The sequence below is a fragment of the Oreochromis niloticus genome, linkage group LG16 (genome assembly GCF_001858045.2).
Source record: "Oreochromis niloticus isolate F11D_XX linkage group LG16, O_niloticus_UMD_NMBU, whole genome shotgun sequence".
In the NCBI taxonomy this organism is placed as follows: Eukaryota; Metazoa; Chordata; class Actinopteri; order Cichliformes; family Cichlidae; genus Oreochromis; species Oreochromis niloticus.
In genome coordinates this window covers 20784214-20801801 of record NC_031987.2, presented here as the reverse complement: position 1 = coordinate 20801801, position 17588 = coordinate 20784214, and the positions used below count along the sequence as shown (strand labels likewise).

The window sequence follows — 17588 nt, the reverse complement described above, 5'->3', positions numbered from 1 at the left end:
CGACTTGAGCCCACAGATAACCTATGGCTTCAAAGCCACGCAAACCCCTGGGCTCTGTGTGGACACAACCATTTGTGGTCTGCGAGGGACAACTTAGCTTTGCCCTGCACATAAAAACCATCCACACCTGGCCACTGTGGGCATGCATAGGCAGGTTTGCTGAAAATATGACAGAAAGAAGTGGCTTTCAGTTCTCTGTCCTTGTAATTGTTTAACCAAATATAACTGAAGATACTGGGGTTTGAGGTAGTAGGAACCATAAATATGAATTCAAACTTCCATCCATCCATCCATTTTCTTCCACTTATCCGGGGCCGGGTCACGGGGGCAGCAGCCCAAGCAGAGAATCCCAGACCTCCCTCTCCCCAGCCACCTACTCCAGTTTCTCTGGGGGAACACCAAGGCGTTCCCAGGCCAGCCGAGAGTTATAAGCTCTCCAGTGTGTCCTGGGTTTGCCCCGGGGCCTCCTCCCAAACTTTTTTCCAATTTTACTTTCCAGGGTTGGTTGATTGGACACCGTCTCATGATACAGATAGACAATGACCCAAAACATACAGCCAAAGCAACCCAGGAGTTTATTAAATATTTATGGAATATTCTTGAATGGCCAAGTCAATCATCTGATCTTAACCCAATTGAATTTGCATTTATTTCACTTGTTGAAGACTAAACTAGTCTCTCTCTCTCTCTAAACTAAAATCTCTGAGGAATATTTCCAGCACCTTTTTGACTCTATGTCGCAAAGATTTAAGGCAGTTCTGAAGGCAAAAGTGGTAATATACCAATCAAAATAAACCTTCCCTCATCTGTCAAGGGCTGGATGGAGGCAGATGAGCTGCTTGTAGGGTTTACTAACAGCAGCAGCCAAAAAATGGTGGTAGATCCTTTCACTGGTTTGGCAGCTTCCAGGTAAACTTTGCTTAAACTAAGGCAGTCTGAATATTCCATTTATACTGTGATGTGTATCATGGACTTGTAGGCAACAGTGCTCCAGGGTATCACCAATCAGGTAAAGCCTGAGTGGCTCTTCGTGCATGTGGTTCACTACATGAAGTCTTTTCCAAGTGCCCTAGATTTGTAGATACTGTCGGTTTGCAGCAGAGGGAGCCAGCACGTTTTAATATGACCCGTGGCCACAGATGGTTTTATCTTTTATGTTTTATTTTCGTTCGGTGTCATGACCAGTAACTGTTGAAAACATATATATGTATTTATACAGTCACCGGCTTTTGAAATGCCCGTTTGTGCCAGTGAACTAATTTTTGTTTTTTTCAGTCACTGTAAGCCTACAGTGACTTTCAATGTACTTGCATATAGAACAGTCAGGATGATCAAGTGCAAACATTCACTTTATGCGCATGCATCTTTTACTATTAAAAACAGACTGCGGTTCTCCTTGGTAATCCAATCCACCGAGCTTGAAGTGTAATTTCTATGTGCAGATGCTGAAGATGGAGGCCGTGAGGATGGAGGATGGAGGCTGTGAGGGGGGAGAGGGGATTAGGCTGCAAGCTGATTGGAGAGGCTGACTGAAGGAGGGAAGTGAGTCTGGATCAGCTGTTAGCTGTCGATCCTCCTTCCTCCCCTCACCACCACCCCCAGCGTCCAGTAAAAAACATACCAACCGGAGTACCCGGCCAGAGAAGACACAGCGTCTGCCTGTGAAGACAGAAGTCAGGTGGACAGCAGCTTCTCGTAGATTCCAGGTGAGGGCAGCGGCTAACGAAGTATTAGCCACATGCTAGCTAGCATTAGCAGCTTGACAGCATTCCGCCGGTAAAGAAAAACAATAACTGCCGTGAAGCTAACAGCAGCTAGCTCCACGGAGCAAGGTTTCTGTAAAAACATGCCCATCGCAGCGGCTTTAGTCTTCATCACTGAGTCATTTCAGTGCTATCACTGTATGTGTGAGGTCTGCTGAGACCGGAGCACCTGTTGTTTATCTTAGTTGGTGACCCGGGTCAGACTCTCTTGCAGTGCAGGATCAGCTGAACCGTGTTATTCACAGCATGTCTTCTGTGTCTTTGCTACCCTCTGGCAGCATGAACTCTCTCCCAGGAAGAGCCGCACTGTCCCTGTGCAGGCGCACGGCCACAGGCGGGATGATGAGGGTCCTATCAGGTGCCCCGGCTGCAGGGGTCCTGTCGGCCGACAGGGCCTCTTTCCAGGCTGTGCGGGTCTGCCACTCCGGGACGAGCCGCAAGCCCAGCGTGAATACTAAGAAGAGGGGCTACGACATCACCAGAAACCCCCACCTCAACAAGGTGAGCACATGCCTGTCCCGAATTACAGCTTCCCCGAATCTAGAGTGAGGCAAGCAGCACATCTTACAATGCTTCGTGCATATGTTTAATATCAGGTAATGACACGTATAAAATCAGTTTTCCACTGCAGATTATGCCTGTTATTATTATAGATCAGTCACTTCTACTTTAGGTCCATGTGGATGTGATTTGTCTGTTGTGTGGCTTTTAATGATTTTAGTTGCTTCTGTAGATGTAACACTGCTAACGAATAATGTGTGTGTGTTTATTACACACACACACACACACACACACACAGAGGCCAGAGCTGATAGTGACTTCATAATCAAATCCTAATCGCAATGTAAATGTATTTCTTTTGGGTGTGTAATATAAGGTGAAACGGTAACATTTCCAAAGATTTGACATTTATGAGCAGCGCAGTGTTTTTATTACACACAAACAAACACAGAGGCCACATGCTAGAGTTGATAGTTGCTTTCCTAACAAAGCCTAATCGTAATGTAAATGTATTTCTTTTGGGTGTGTAATATAAGGTAAAACAGTAAAATCTCAAAAGGTTTGACGTTTATGAGCAATGCAGTGTTTTTATTACACACAAACAAACACAGAGGCCACATGCCAGAGCTGATAGTGGCTTCATAATCGAAGCCTAATCGTAATGTAAATGTATTTCTTTGGGGTGTGTAACATAAGGTGAAATGGTAAAATCTCCAAAGATTTGACATTTATGAGCAATACATTTAAAAAAAAAAAAAAAAAGCATCACAAAAGGCACCAAGGCAGTAGCAAGCGCATCATTTTAAGGCCATAACAATGGACATTAATATACTTTTTTAACCTCTTCGATGTCAAACTACTGCAAGGAACCATATTTCTTACACCCAGCCTGGCTCACACAGCCGTGTCTACAGGCCACATGATGTCCCGCTTACCATGTATGATGGTGGGGGAACATAAACAGAGAGTACAATAAAAATATCACATTATAAACTGCTCGTAAGTCAAATATGAATGCCACAGCACTTCCTTTTTATACAACATAGTAGACTGACATAGCTGTGAATGGTCTCTCTACAGATTCCTGTAACATCTGTCGTACTCTGCCTCTGTCTCTGTGGATTGTAATAAATACATAGACTGTCATCATTGTCAAAAAGTGAATTCACAGATAGTATATTTTTTTGTGCCTTGTTAGCACTGCAAAAACACCAGATTTTGCTTGATATCAGGTCAGTCATGTTTCCTTCCACCAGCGCTGGTGTCGAGTCAGCAGCTACGTGCTGATTCATAGGTCAGTTAAGTGCAAGCAATCAGGAAGTGAAGCCCCGCTTTGATAAAAAAAAAAAAACAACTTTTCAAACTACCAAGTGAAATCTTTGTGTTTGAAACTTCCTGTCAAACAATCCTTTCCAGCACAGATGACAGTATGCAGTCTGCACTCAGTGTTTCCATAGAAACCAGATGAGCTCTGATCACACAGTGTTACAGTCCAAATCAGTCCCTCACCCAAGTAAAAAAAAAAACCCATTTAACTAAATCAGTTCAGGTGAATCTCATTGTACCCTTTGCTGTATTCTGCTGTAAAATTATATTACAGGTTTTAATCTTTTACCAATGATAAGGTCTGATTAAAGGTTAAGCTAATAGCACTTTACAGCTCACACACACACGCCCACATTTTCAGCTTCACTTTCTTCTCTGTGTGTTAACACGCTGTGTGTAATGTGGGTTAATTATAACTCCTGGTGAGGAGTGTCACCTTAATGGGTTTACTTTAGCGCCTCTTTACCTGCTCGCTCTGATAGCTTTTGCACATCTTTGTTAATCTGAGACTTTCTCCTCAGTCACCTCTGCTTCCAGGAATACATTAAAATGTTTTCCATGCAGTTGTCCTTCCTTCTTTCTGTTCAATGCTAATCTTTTTTGTTGTTTAATGTACTAATGAATCATTGTTTCCATTTAACGACCCGCCCTAGGCTGCAGAACCCATTGTCATGCACGGTGGTGTCACATGGCGTGAAACTCGCAGTTAAAATGCAAAGCGTGCAGCTTGTGTAATAACTCTAGGAGTAAATAGCACCATCATATTTCACCCTCCACTCTGCCAGCATGAATAATTTGCAGGACATGGGCTCATGAAGACCCACAGAAAAACAAGCTGAGCCTAGAAAGGCCAGTTTTTTCCCCCCATGTAGGTCAGTGTTTTCACTAGAGGAAGAATCAAAGGAGGGGACGACGAGGAAAGAGAAGTCGAGCTGACAGGGGAGTGGGTTCAGGCTCCCTTTACTATTGGGCAGAATAAATAGATTAAACCCCACGCCCCCACCTATGAGCACTCTTTGTGGGAAGAATGCCAGTGTGGAGGGTGGAGAGCAGCAACAGTAACTGTAACCGGAAGGCAGAAGGGTACAAGTCTGCTGACCAGAAAAAAACCTCAGTCTCATTCTTTTGTTGTTTACTACATGTTCTTTTTGCTCTGCATTTGTTTTCAATACAAAGATGGCAGCCGGTTTACATATAGAAAAAACATGAAAAAGACCACCGTGCTTGTATATACTAACTCATAATGAAGCTCACATTGTGATGCCTAAAGGATGAGTCACTGTGGTCTGGATTGACTGGATTTGTTACTTAGTTTAGCGTTGCATAATCGGCCTTCTTCCACCCTACAGGGAATGGCATTCACCCTGGAGGAGCGCTTACAACTGGGTATCCACGGCCTGCTACCCCCCTGCTTCCTGTCCCAGGATGTCCAAGTCCTGCGCGTCATGAAGAGCTACGAAACACGCACTAATCCTCTAGACAAGTGAGAGAACAGACTCATTAACAATAAAGCTGGTGCTGTTCAAGGTGGAAACCACACGACAGCTGCAGAAGTTCAGTGAGGTTGTCCCAATGAACATGCTGCTTATCAGGGCTCCCGCTAAATGCTTGCAAAGCAGTATCCAGACTTGTGGTTGTTTCACACAACATATGTGACTCTTTCCAAGTCATTATAACACTTTGGTTAAAATATTTAAGCCATAATGGTGCAAAAATACAGTAATACGAAGTCAAAGGCGTGCTTTTCAAAAAAGTGGATAAAGAGGTAGCAAAAGACTGGGAAAGTTGTGGAATGCTGAAATACAAAGACCTGGTGGGTAGTGGTGCAACGGATCAAAAATCTCACGGTTCGGATCGGATCACGGTTTTAAGTCACGGATCGGATCAATTTTCGGATCAAAAAAACAGAAAAAAAGACAAAATTTTAACATTTACTTATTAACTTAATTAAGTATTTTTTTGCCTATTAAAAACATTCAACTCAAGACTCATTATTATATATACATATATATGTATATATATATATATATATATATATATATATATATATATATATGTATGTATGTATAAAAACAAATTAAGGTGCAGTATAGGGCAGTACAGGGCTTTGTATCTACCACTCCGCTGTGATATAATGAGCGGTCACGGTCACGTAGCTTTCCGTTGACCTGGAGGTCCACCCATTTGTAGTTGGGCAACAAAAGATGCCTGGGACAGTTCAGTGAAGTGGACGCGCAACGGGATATCATAGCGGGGCTCAAGCACGTTCATCATAGTTTAAACCCCTTGTTTTGCACAAGGGAATATGGCCTCCCGTCTGCAGCTAAACACCCCAGTAACTTTTGTAATAGCTTTAGCCCGGTCGGACTGGGCAGCAAAGGGCTGCTTAAATGCCGCAAACTCCTCTGCTCCTCCACTTGGACCGCTAGCGCTGGCCATAACTATCGCTTGACAGACTGACCACGCGCACCATACACATACTTTTATCCTTCTTTTTCGAATCTTCGGATCACGTGCGTCCCAAACCGTGGAGTGGGATCGGTTCGGATTACGGATCAACTGTGATCCGTTGCACCACTACTGGTGGGAGATCTTATGGGCAGAGCCAATAACATGATGAAAATGAAAACACGGAAACCAGAGAAGCAGAGACATAAGTAAAGACAGGGGTGCTCTCTGCAACAGAATGAGTGGGCAGCTGTGGACAGTTTGAAAGCAAATCTGGAAACTATTTGTAGGATTTCATTATCACGGTCATTGTTGTTTACTAACTAAAAAACTAAAAAGGAGAAGGTCAGCGTCATTAATACTGAGCACTAAACATTCACATTTTGGAGCAATATGCGGCCCTCCAGTTGATGCCTTTTTCAAAGAGAGCAGTGTGACAGCATGGCCCTGTAGTAGAGTCAGAGTGTTAACTGACCTGCCTGCAGTCTAAAACAGCCACAAACCTTTGAGCAACTGAAATCTTACATGAAACAAGAATGGCACAAAACCACGGGAGAAGTTTTCCTCAGTTCCCAAAATTTTGTCCAGATTTCAGTCTTGAACAAAGTGGTTCACTGAATCAAACGACCAGCATCTCACTGCGTTAAGCCAAATAATGGTTAAATATCCAAAAAATAAAATAAAAGGGGTTCTGGGGATTTTTTTACTAGACAGATTATAGTTATACAGAAATATTTAGATCAGAAATGGCCTACTGCGTTTCTGAAACACATCGTAATGGTTCTCTCTGTCTCAGGTACATCCTGTTGATGACACTACAGGACAGAAATGAGAAGTTGTTCTACCGTTTGCTGACCTCTGACATCGAGGAGTTCATGCCAATCGTCTACACTCCCACTGTCGGCTTGGCTTGCCAGCAATATGGACTCGCCTTCAGGAGACCAAGGTAAGCTTCATTCCACTCATCAGCCACTTCATTAGGTACACCTTGCTAGTGCTGGGTTAGATATTTGCTTTAATTAAAATAAATCGTTAAGATTTGAGCCCTACAGTGTGCATGGGCTTAAATGATTTTTTTCCTTGTTCTCGTGCTTGTTTTGGCCTCATTTTGTGCCGCTTTTGGTGTGGATGTGTATCGGCATCAGTGTCTGTTAGAAAACAGATCTAACTACTTGTATCATCACTTGACTCATTTACAGAGGACTCTTTATCACCATCCATGACCGAGGCCACATTGCCACGATGCTCAACTCCTGGCCAGAAGAAGACATAAAGGTAAACGGCACGCACTTAATCTGGTGGCTGCTGATTTCTGAGAACATAATGTCTCAGACACGTTAGTGAAAGTGTCTGCTTCATCCACAGGCCATCGTAGTGACTGATGGGGAGCGTATCCTCGGCCTTGGGGACCTGGGCAGCTATGGGATGGGCATTCCTGTAGGGAAGCTGGCGCTTTACACAGCCTGCGGTGGGGTTCGGCCACAGCAGTGTCTCCCTGTGCTACTGGATGTTGGCACAGACAACCAGGTGAGCATGACCTCAGAGCAATCAGGTTTTATGAGCTGGCATAGCAGCTCATAAAACCTGGTTCAAGTGATATAATATCAAAGATCTCGCAATAGTGTACAGATGCCTATGCATGCATGCACGGTTTAACTCTTTGATTAAATTGCTGACCTGTTAAACATCTTTCTGTTCAGGCATTGCTCAATGACCCTCTGTACATCGGGTTGAAGCACAAGAGAATCAGAGGAAAGGAGTACGATGAACTGATCGACGAGTTCATGCAGGCAGTGACAGATAAGTGAGTGAAAGCACAGGCGAATGAAGGATGAGGAGGCAGTGCTGATGTCAGACTAACCACGCTGTTCCTCCACAGGTACGGGATGAACTGCCTCATACAGTTTGAGGATTTCGCCAACAGCAACGCATTTCGCATCCTCAACAAGTACAGGAATCGATACTGTACCTTCAACGACGACATCCAAGGTGCTTTATTACTCATCGCGTTACAGCCAGGAGTTTCTGACCTTTTATAATATACACTACAATATGTCGATGGTTTCAGTGGGGTAACATATCTCTGAAATCTTCCTCATTTTGCAGGATTCCTGTTTCAGAAATACAATGCTTCAGACGGCAAATGAAAACATAGCAAACTCAGATCAAGATTCTGTAATGACTCAAAACTAAAAATGAAACAAAGTTGTGAAAATAGAGCAGCTTACACTAAACAGGCGGTTATATTTGCCCTCACTAGCCAAAGTCATAAAGCACCAACTGTTCCCCAGTGATGATCATCATTTTAGTTCTGCAATAAAAAAGAAATCAGAAAATCTTCGTGACTGTAACGCATCAGGTTACTTAGAGGAAATCAAATAGCTGCTGCTTCAAGTCCAAGATCAGCTACTTTCTGGCTGTTTAGTACAGTGAAGCAGATCATACAAATAAAAGTCAAACTAATGCTTTGTAATTAAAGTAACTGGTCATACTAGCTGAAGAAAACCACACATGGAAATTTTAATTTAAAAAAGTCAGTGTCAGTGCTGATAGTGTTGCCTCTTTAATTTTCTTCTTTCAATAGTTACAAAGTTTCACTTAACTGCTTTTTCACTGATTTTCAACCACTTTCATATGAATCCTTTTTTGTTTGTTTTTGTTTGTACAGTGTTTCACTGTAAGAGATCATGAGAGAGACTTCAGACAGCAATCACGAGTGTTTTGTTTTTCCTGCAGGCACTGCTTCTGTAGCTGTTGCGGGGATCTTAGCAGCTTTAAAGATCACCAAGAACAAATTGTCAGACCACACTTTTGTCTTCCAAGGGGCAGGCGAGGTAAGAGGATTTGCTCTCTAGGATTTTATGCTGTTTGGAGCAAAAATAACCGTCCTTAATCCCCGAGAGATAGGAAAGCAGCGCCTTCTGTCAAATTGGCTCTCCCGTTTCTCTTCATTTACTCTATACAAAAAAAAAAAAAAAACGTTTGAAAGATAAAATACCAGATTTTACTGTATTTTGAAGAAGAGAACATGCTATACACTAGATTTTTAATTTGATGCCAGCACTACATTAAAAAAATGAGAAAGCAGCATTTTTCTTTGAGAAGTGAAATGCGTACACAATGTGGCAGCACATGTTTCTCCATTACTGTATATGCAGTCTGCCATTAATGGTGCACAGATGTGGACATTTACATGACATGTCCACTAATGCACCTCTGTAGCGTCCCAGTTTTCCAAATGTGTGCGAACTGACGAACCAGTATTCTCTTGAGCTCAGAGAATACAGCATCCATATCTTTCTAGAAAAATTTCAGCTTTGGATTTTTGGGCTCACGGGACAGTTTTCCACTTGACCTCATTCCGTCTTGAACGAGCCCGACCACCAGGGAACGTTGTTTTAAGGGTGTTATTTACACTGCAGCACAGCGTCTGTTTGTAATGCTGGGCCCTAAATCACATATTTGGTGGTTTTTATAAATCCAATATTCTAATATACCAAGCAACTTTTCTTTTCAGGAACACAAAACATAAAAAGATTTTCCTAACATTTTTATTTGTAGTTTTTTATTCATCGTTCATGTTCCGCCCGACAACTCTGACGGCTGATAGCTGCTTCTTATGTCTTTTCTTTACTTTTTTAATTTTGCATTGGTTGTTGTTAATAAAAATAGACTGGCAAATTGTTTATTAGCAAATAAATAATAATAAATGGGATTTGCTTTAAAGATCACAACCATTTAAGATTCAGTGTTGTCTCTCGCAGAGAGAATTATCTCTTGCTTTTGATCAAATAAATCATAAAATCAGCTGATCTTGGAGAAGCAGAATAAAATGAATGGATGCATCATGAAATCCACAAATTCTTTGTTGAAAATTTGTTGAATTTTGTGGTTCCTGGAGTGATAACCTGGAGAACATCAGCTGCCAGTTTGGATTTAGGAGACACCATTTTGACTTTTAATATTAGGCTTAATACCCGTTACTTTTTACCTCTCAGTTGTAAAAGGCTGTCGTAACTCGGCCGTAATGCTGTAAATATAGTCATAGGGCTGGAATAGGTGACTCAGAAGAAGTCCTAAGATGCTGGGTGGCTTCCAATGAGTGAATTTTCTCCACTCATCTCTTTCAAACATCGCCTCAGATGTTTATACACCACCTCTGGATGTCATTAAAATTTGGCTCTTCTCTTGCCGTGGTTATGCCTCACCCTCATCTCTCTGGGCTCTCCTGTTTCTCTTTCCCATCACCACCAACCAGTCGAGGCAAAAGGCTCCTTTTCCCTAAGCCTGGTACTGCCACCGGTTTCTTCCTGTTAAAAGGGGTTTTTTCTCTCTAATATTGAAGGGCCTTTACTTTACAGTCTAAAGGTGACTATTGTTATGATTTGGTTCTATGTCAATAGAACTCAATGAATAAAAATTTCCTTCATTTGATTATTTCATTAACAAGTCTTTCACAGACTGGTCCAGCTATCTCCATCTTTAAATCTGATAGACTCTTCCTCTGTGTAATTTTTTTATTGGTGTTTTTTTTTAAATACCCTCTCCTATTACAAATTAACTCAATTTGTTTAGCATTACTTTCTAGCATTACCCCCAATCCCAATTTTTTGTAATGTGGTGCTGCCATTCTATTTACAATTCACTAATTGCCTTTGTACCACCGTAGCCTAAATATTTATTGAGATTAGGTTTGCATCTGAAAGTGGGGACTATAATGCAGATGGAGAATTTTTCTAACTGTTTATTTCTCCCCACCAGGCTGCTTTGGGTATTGCTCATCTGCTTATAATGGCCATGGCCAAGGAAGGATTGAGTAAAGAAGAAGCTGTCAAGAAGATCTGGATGGTGGACTCAAAGGGCCTCATTGTGAAGGTAAAATATTTCCTCATGTGTTTCCTAAAGCAAAAAACAGCTGGATGTGGAGTCGTGAAACGAGATCTTTATAAACAAATACAGGGAAGAAGCCACCTAAACCACGAGAAGGAGGAGTTTGCTCATGAGCACGCACAAATTAAAACACTAGAGGAGGTGGTGAGCACCATCAAACCCACTGCCATTATAGGTGAGTTTACTTCAGCGAAGTGCATGCACTGGATAAATCCTGGGATTTTTTTCAGCTTTGTATTACTTTAAAGGCTAAAAACATCCACAGTGTCATACATAAAACTATTTTTTAACCTTTTATATTTAACCATTTACACTAATTCCCAACCAGGTACAGGAAAACACAGAAAGCTATTAAAGGTGAATTTCTTGTGTCCAGCTTTGTTTGTTAGAGTAACACCTTAGTCATTTGCTACAAATCAACTAATTATCTCTCTTTTCATTTAACCCAATTTATCAAATTCAACAGTATTTTCGATGTTTATTGGTTTAAATTCCAAGCACTGCATGTTTGATGAACTGCCAGAACTGTAGAGCCATTTTGATGACAAGACAGCGTTGTTTCAACGTTCAAATTATGATTTTTTTAATTAATTCATTTAACTTAACTTAAGTAAGATAACTACTAAAAGAAATGGATCCTAACTTAGAAACTAAAAACTAAGGCTTTAATTTTAAACCGATTTCACTAAACCAGGATCAGAGTCCTTTAAATGACAGCACTGATACAACATTGTGTTAGTGCCGTTGTTGTGGTGAACCTGGTGTGTTCTCGTTTTGGAAAAGGCGTCGCTGCAATTGGAGGAGCCTTTACAGAGAAGATTATTAAAGACATGGCGTCTTTCAACGAGAGGCCAATCATCTTTGCTCTGAGTAATCCTACCAGCAAGGCCGAGTGCACAGCAGAGCAGTGCTACAAGCTCACGGAGGTAACGCTCAACTCAACTCACCCCCCCAAAATTACAACCCCAATTCCAACAAAGTTTGGATGCTGTTTAAAATAAACTCATAAACGTTTTATTCACAATAGAGCGGAGAAATCACAGCAAATGTTTCAACTGAAAAAATGTACAATTTTAAGAAAAAAATAAGGTCCTTTTTAGTTTGATGGGAGCAGCACGTCTCAGAAAAGTTGGGGCAGGAGTTATGTTTGCCACTGTGTGGCATCATTTCTTCTTTTAACAACACTCTGTAAACATCTGGGAACTGAGAAGACCAGCTGTCAGACAGGAGGAATGCTGACCCATTCTTGTCTGATAAAGGATTCGTCATGCTTTTTGTTTTGTGTAGACATCGAGCTATTAAAAGTCTTTACGATTTGACATTAAATAACATTATCCTGAAAATGTTCCACAATTTGTAGATGAAACCTCATGTTGCCAAATGTTTACTTTGCAGAAGTTGTTTTTAAACCAAATCTTGCTACTGAGCTGTTGCCAGTGAACCACATTAGCTGCAAGTTTCTGTTTCTTTTTAGTACTGCTTTACTGTTGGTCCTCCCATTCCACCCTTTCTGAGATGTGTTCAAAGTCAAAAGGAGATATTTTTTAATAAAATGGTTCATTTTCTCAGTTTAAACATCTGATGCGTTTTCTGCGTTCTGCTGTGATTAAAACAAGGCTTTATGACACTTCTGTTGTTACTTATATTTTACACAGCGTCCTAACATTTTTGGAATTGGACTGTAAATGAATTTGCCTTTCCAACACCATGAAATCATGAAGCATTCACAGCATCACAGCACCACGTTCTTGCATGGTTTACCTTTTCCATCATCATTTTTATCATTAATGAAGTGAACTCGCTCCTTCCCCTCTCTTTAACAAGGGCCGGGGCATCTTTGCTAGTGGAAGTCCCTTTGATAAGGTGACGCTGGCAGATGGACGCACCTTCTACCCCGGGCAGGGTAACAACGCCTACGTCTTCCCTGGAGTCGCTTTGGGCGTTATAGCCTGCGGAGTCCGCCACATATCCGATGACGTTTTCCTCACCACCGCAGAGGTACGTTCCACCATTACTGTGTGTACATCGCATATTTATATGAGGATTTTATTTGAAAAACTACATTTTTAGAGGCTTTTATTTTTACTTTCAGCGCAGTGATGGGTCTCTCTCTTTGTTCTTGTCTGTTTCTCTCAGGCGATCGCCAACATGGTCACAGAGGAGCACCTGGCTGAGGGAAGGCTTTATCCTCCTCTCAACAGTATTAGAGAGGTGTCCTTCAAGATCGCAGTGAAGGTAGGAAAGCTGGTCAGCTGGTACTTCTGTTATTGAAACATAACCTCAATCATATGCAGTACTAAGTGTGGGTTGCTGCCCTCTGGTGGGTGACTTCACTGGGCTTGTAAGAGGTTTTTCCATAAAGTTTTGAATTCTTAAGTAGGGATATGCCATAAGATGTATATTGTGATATTTACATTTGAACAGTAATCAAATTCATGGAATTTAAATATATGTTAATCTTCATTTCTCTGACCTAGTTCTTTTCTACCCAGAATCGATTGCTCGGGTACAGTAAAAGAGAAACGGTTCAGCCTCAAAGTGTCAGCCTCAGTGTCTCAGGGAGTTGGGAATAGGCCACAGCTGCCCCTTGTAAGTGTCCAGAATCCCCATTTTTCTTTTTGTTTCTTCCTGTCCCAGATCGTCAACTACGCATACAGAAACAACACTGCTTCAGTGTACCCGGAGCCTAAAGACAAGGAGGCGTTTGTGCTGTCTCAGACCTACAGTTCCGATTACGACTCCTTCACTCTGGACACATACGAATGGCCAGAGGAGGCCATGAAGGTCCAGGACGTGTGATTGGGGTGACTGGCGTCTCGTTCTCTCTCTAAACTAAACATGCTGCCGTAGCGGCACGTAAAAATTGCCTCTCTTCTGAAATTTTGCCTTTTAGTTTTTTTGTCTCTCTTTTCTTTTATTTATGTGACTAAACAGCTGCCCCAGAGTAAAGCCAACCAAATACTACATAAGAAGATTATCTCGGTTTTCTGAGTGTTGTTATTTCAAGTCATTTTATCCTCTTTTAGCTCTCTACTTTTAGTTTTCCATAAAAACCATTTTAAATACGCACAAAAGCATATCAGATATCATTATCACTGCATAAACCACACTCCTGCTGCAATCTGATTTCACAGTGTATCACAACATGTTTTTCTTGTCTTGACATGAAGGAACAGAGGACTTATTTTGAAGACTCTCTGTGCCTCTTACTGTGTGAACTCAGGATATCCGTGTTTTCATATTCCAAGTTCAAACTGTTATAGAAGACACATCTGGCTCGTCCCAGATTTTTCCACTCCGTCTCTGTGTGCACATATGTTAGGCTGCACACAGGGCATAAAACACTCCATTATCAACCTCCGTTTCTTTATAAAGCAAGTGATTTCTGTAAGCAGGCACTACTTTCTTCTTTTTTATGTTTGGAGGAAGCATCGATAGATTGAGAGTTATCCTCGTTCTTGTTCACAGTGCTGTGCTTTCCTTTGTTTGTTTTGTAAAGAGCTCTGCCTGATGTGTTTTTACCAAATTTGTCAGCTGTATCTTATTTTACTCCTAGAGAACGTGATGCTGTGCACGCTTTAGCACTGAGAGATATGCTTGAAGTTTTCAAAGGGAACATGAAGCTTTTTAAATAAAAGTATCAATAAGATATGAGTGCATCCTGGACTCTTTTTTTTCCCCTCCAAACAGATTACATAGCTTACAACCATATACAGCACTGTGCAAAAGTCTTATGCAAACCTTATCTTTATATTTTGCTTCCAAGCAGCCAGACTTCATTGTCAGTTTTAAAGTGGTTTTGAGCACTGGTTCTCCAGGCTGTCTCTTTCAAACTAATGACCTGTTATGTGGGTAAGTTTTAAGAGTCTAGAAGGCACCAAATAAAAGTGAAAACAGTCTGCGGTGACAGTCAAAGGTTTAATGAGTGTGTTATGTGCAGGTTTTGTCTTTTTTTTTATCATTTATGTTTTATTGGTTGTAATTTCATACAAGGAGTACAACCGTACAATTTAATAACAGAACAACTGTGAGAAAACAAACAAAACAAAACAAAAAAGAAAGGGGGAGAAACACAAAATACTACAAGATTATACAAAATCAGGCTGTGAAATGCACTTCTCACACACACAGAGTTCGATATAGCGAGATGTCATGTTTATTTCTGGCTTTGCTTATTGTAACAGTTCAGTTTGGTCAGTTCCGGTCTCAACTGTTCTAAACTCTCCCCCACTCCTCTCCCATCTCACTAAAAAGGGGAAGAAACTGTTATCAGACCAAACGCCACCAGCTGTGTTCTCTCTGGCCTCCCCAGCACCGCCCCATTGAGCTCACTGCACCACTCCTCCCCTGCAGCCGAGCCAGGCAGGCCTTCCATTTTACTTCAACCATTTCAACCAGTATTCCTCAGGCAGGTTTTGTCTTTTAAGTAACATGTGCCTCTACAGCGATCATACTGTGTGTACCAAATGCATAATTCCTGATAAAAAATTGTGCTCACTTGGTTTGTAAAACACACATTAAAAAAAAAATAATAAAAAAAAAAAAATAATATATATATATATATATATATATATATATATATATATATATATATATATATATATATATATACATAGACTTAAAATTTGATGATCCCAAAAGACACATTACAACCAGCTTTAGAAAGGATAAAAGCAGGCTAACAATAAACTCGGCCTTCCCAAGCTACAACCTCCACCCCTGCTAAGGGTTTTGAGCCTGTGTGGAATAAAGAAATTGAAATTAAACTTGTGAAACAAATCATTAAAAGCCCAGAATTATCATATCCATGTGATAGGTGAACAAACCTGTCAGGCATAACATCTCAAACATATTCAGTATTACACCTTCCTGCTTCCTGTTTTGTGTTATTTATTTTAATAAAGTATCCATGTATGTGTCAAGGCCTTTAGAGCTTATTGAATTGTTTTTGTACCTGTACTGTTGCTGGTAGCAGAAAGAAGACCCAAATGCAGGACTCACAGATACAAGAATAAACTAAAAACCAGTTTGGTATTCGGTGAAATGGCAAAATCCAAAACAGAAGCACAACACAGTGGCAGGAAAGCAGGAGCGTAGCGACACCCAGACAAGGAAGAAAAGGAAACCGGAGTTTGCATATGTAGACACACAGACACATAGAGGGCTAATCAGTTTCTTTATATTCAGACACCTGAATATGGTTTTCTGTTTTCTTGTTTTGGAGCCATTAAGTTACTGCACTGTGTTTTGGATTTTAAATATGAGCCTAATAAACGGTTCCCCTTCTAGGTCCCTAGATTTTGACAAATACACATGATGAGCATACATGATCTTATACATGCACACATAAGATCCGGCATAAGATTATGACCGATGACAGGTGAAGTAAACAGCCCTAATTATCTCATCATCGTCTGTTAGTGGGTGGAATATATGTTAGGAAGCAGGTGAACATTTTGTCCTCAAAGTTGACGTGTTAGAAGGAGGAAAAAGGGCCAATTTTAAGGACTGATCAGTTTGATGAGCGCCAAATTGTGATGGCTAGCTGACTGGTCAGAGCATCTCCGAAACTGCAGCTCTTGTGGGATGTTCATGGTCGGCAGTTGCCAGTATCTCTTAAAAGTGATCCACAGAAGGAGGTGGTGAACCAGCGACAGGGTCATGGGCTGCAAAGGCCCACCGATGGATGTGGGGAGTGAAGACTGGCCTGTTTGGTCTGATCCAATAGACAAGCTGCTGTAGCTCAGGTTACTGAAAATGTTAATAGTGCTTCTGACTAAAAAGTCAGAATGCACAATGCATCACAGTTTGTTGCGTATGAGGCTGCACAGCCACAGAACAGCCAGGCGGTCCATGCTGACCCCTGATCACCACTAAAAGCAACACCAGTGAGCAGGTTTTCTTTATGTGCGTCGCTTACCTGGGGAACACCTGGCACCAAGATGCATTATGGGAAGAAGGCAAGCTGGTGGAGGCAGTGTGATGCTTTGGGCAATGTCCTTCTTGGAAACCAAGGATCCTGTCATCCATGTTGGATGTTACTTTGACAAATACCACCTACCTAAGTATTGTTGCAGAACAAGTATACCCTTTCATGGAAACTGTATTCCCTGATGGCTGTGGCCTCTTTCAGTAGGATAATGTACCCTGCCAGAGAGCAAATACTGTTCAGGAATGGTTTGAGGTGTTGACTTGACATTCAAAGTTTGCCAGATCTCAACCCAATCAAACATCTGTGGGATGGAAATGTGCTGTACAAACACGTCTGATTCGTGGAAGCCCCACGTCAAAACTTAGAAAACTTAAAGGATCTGCTGCTAACTTCCTGGTGCAAGATGCCACAGCAAACCTTCCACTGGTGTCTAACTGAATACATATCTTAAAGGCTGAGGGCTGTAGTAGCAAAAGCAAACACAATATTAGGCAGACGTTCATGTTATGTGTATATGTGTGTTTAATGTTTCCTAAGTAAATATATTTCCAAAGATCCTATTTGAAATTCTCAACAGATGTCCATTAATAGTTATGTGTAATAATGAGAATATAGTCTCTGGTCAGGTGAGACCAAAATTGAACTCTTTGGATGCCAGAATACACACACCATGTTTGGAGGTCAAATGGCGCTGCATATCACCCCTAAAACACCATTCCAACAGTGAG

General features: G+C 41.3%; 1 protein-coding gene across 1 annotated transcript; it reads left to right on the top strand.

The window, feature by feature from the left end:
• The first annotated feature begins 1224 nt into the window (after nucleotides 1-1224).
• Nucleotides 1225-14577, top strand: me3 (malic enzyme 3, NADP(+)-dependent, mitochondrial). The gene is made up of 15 exons (XM_003452960.5): nucleotides 1225-1706; nucleotides 2042-2264; nucleotides 4940-5073; nucleotides 6835-6984; nucleotides 7238-7313; nucleotides 7404-7565; nucleotides 7739-7842; nucleotides 7918-8027; nucleotides 8775-8872; nucleotides 10800-10913; nucleotides 10998-11103; nucleotides 11712-11854; nucleotides 12753-12926; nucleotides 13065-13163; nucleotides 13566-14577. Exons 2-15 carry the CDS (start codon nucleotides 2043-2045, stop codon nucleotides 13725-13727), a joined length of 1854 nt encoding a protein of 617 aa, XP_003453008.1. The 5' UTR covers nucleotides 1225-1706; nucleotide 2042; the 3' UTR covers nucleotides 13728-14577.
• The last annotated feature ends 3011 nt before the right edge of the window (nucleotides 14578-17588 follow it).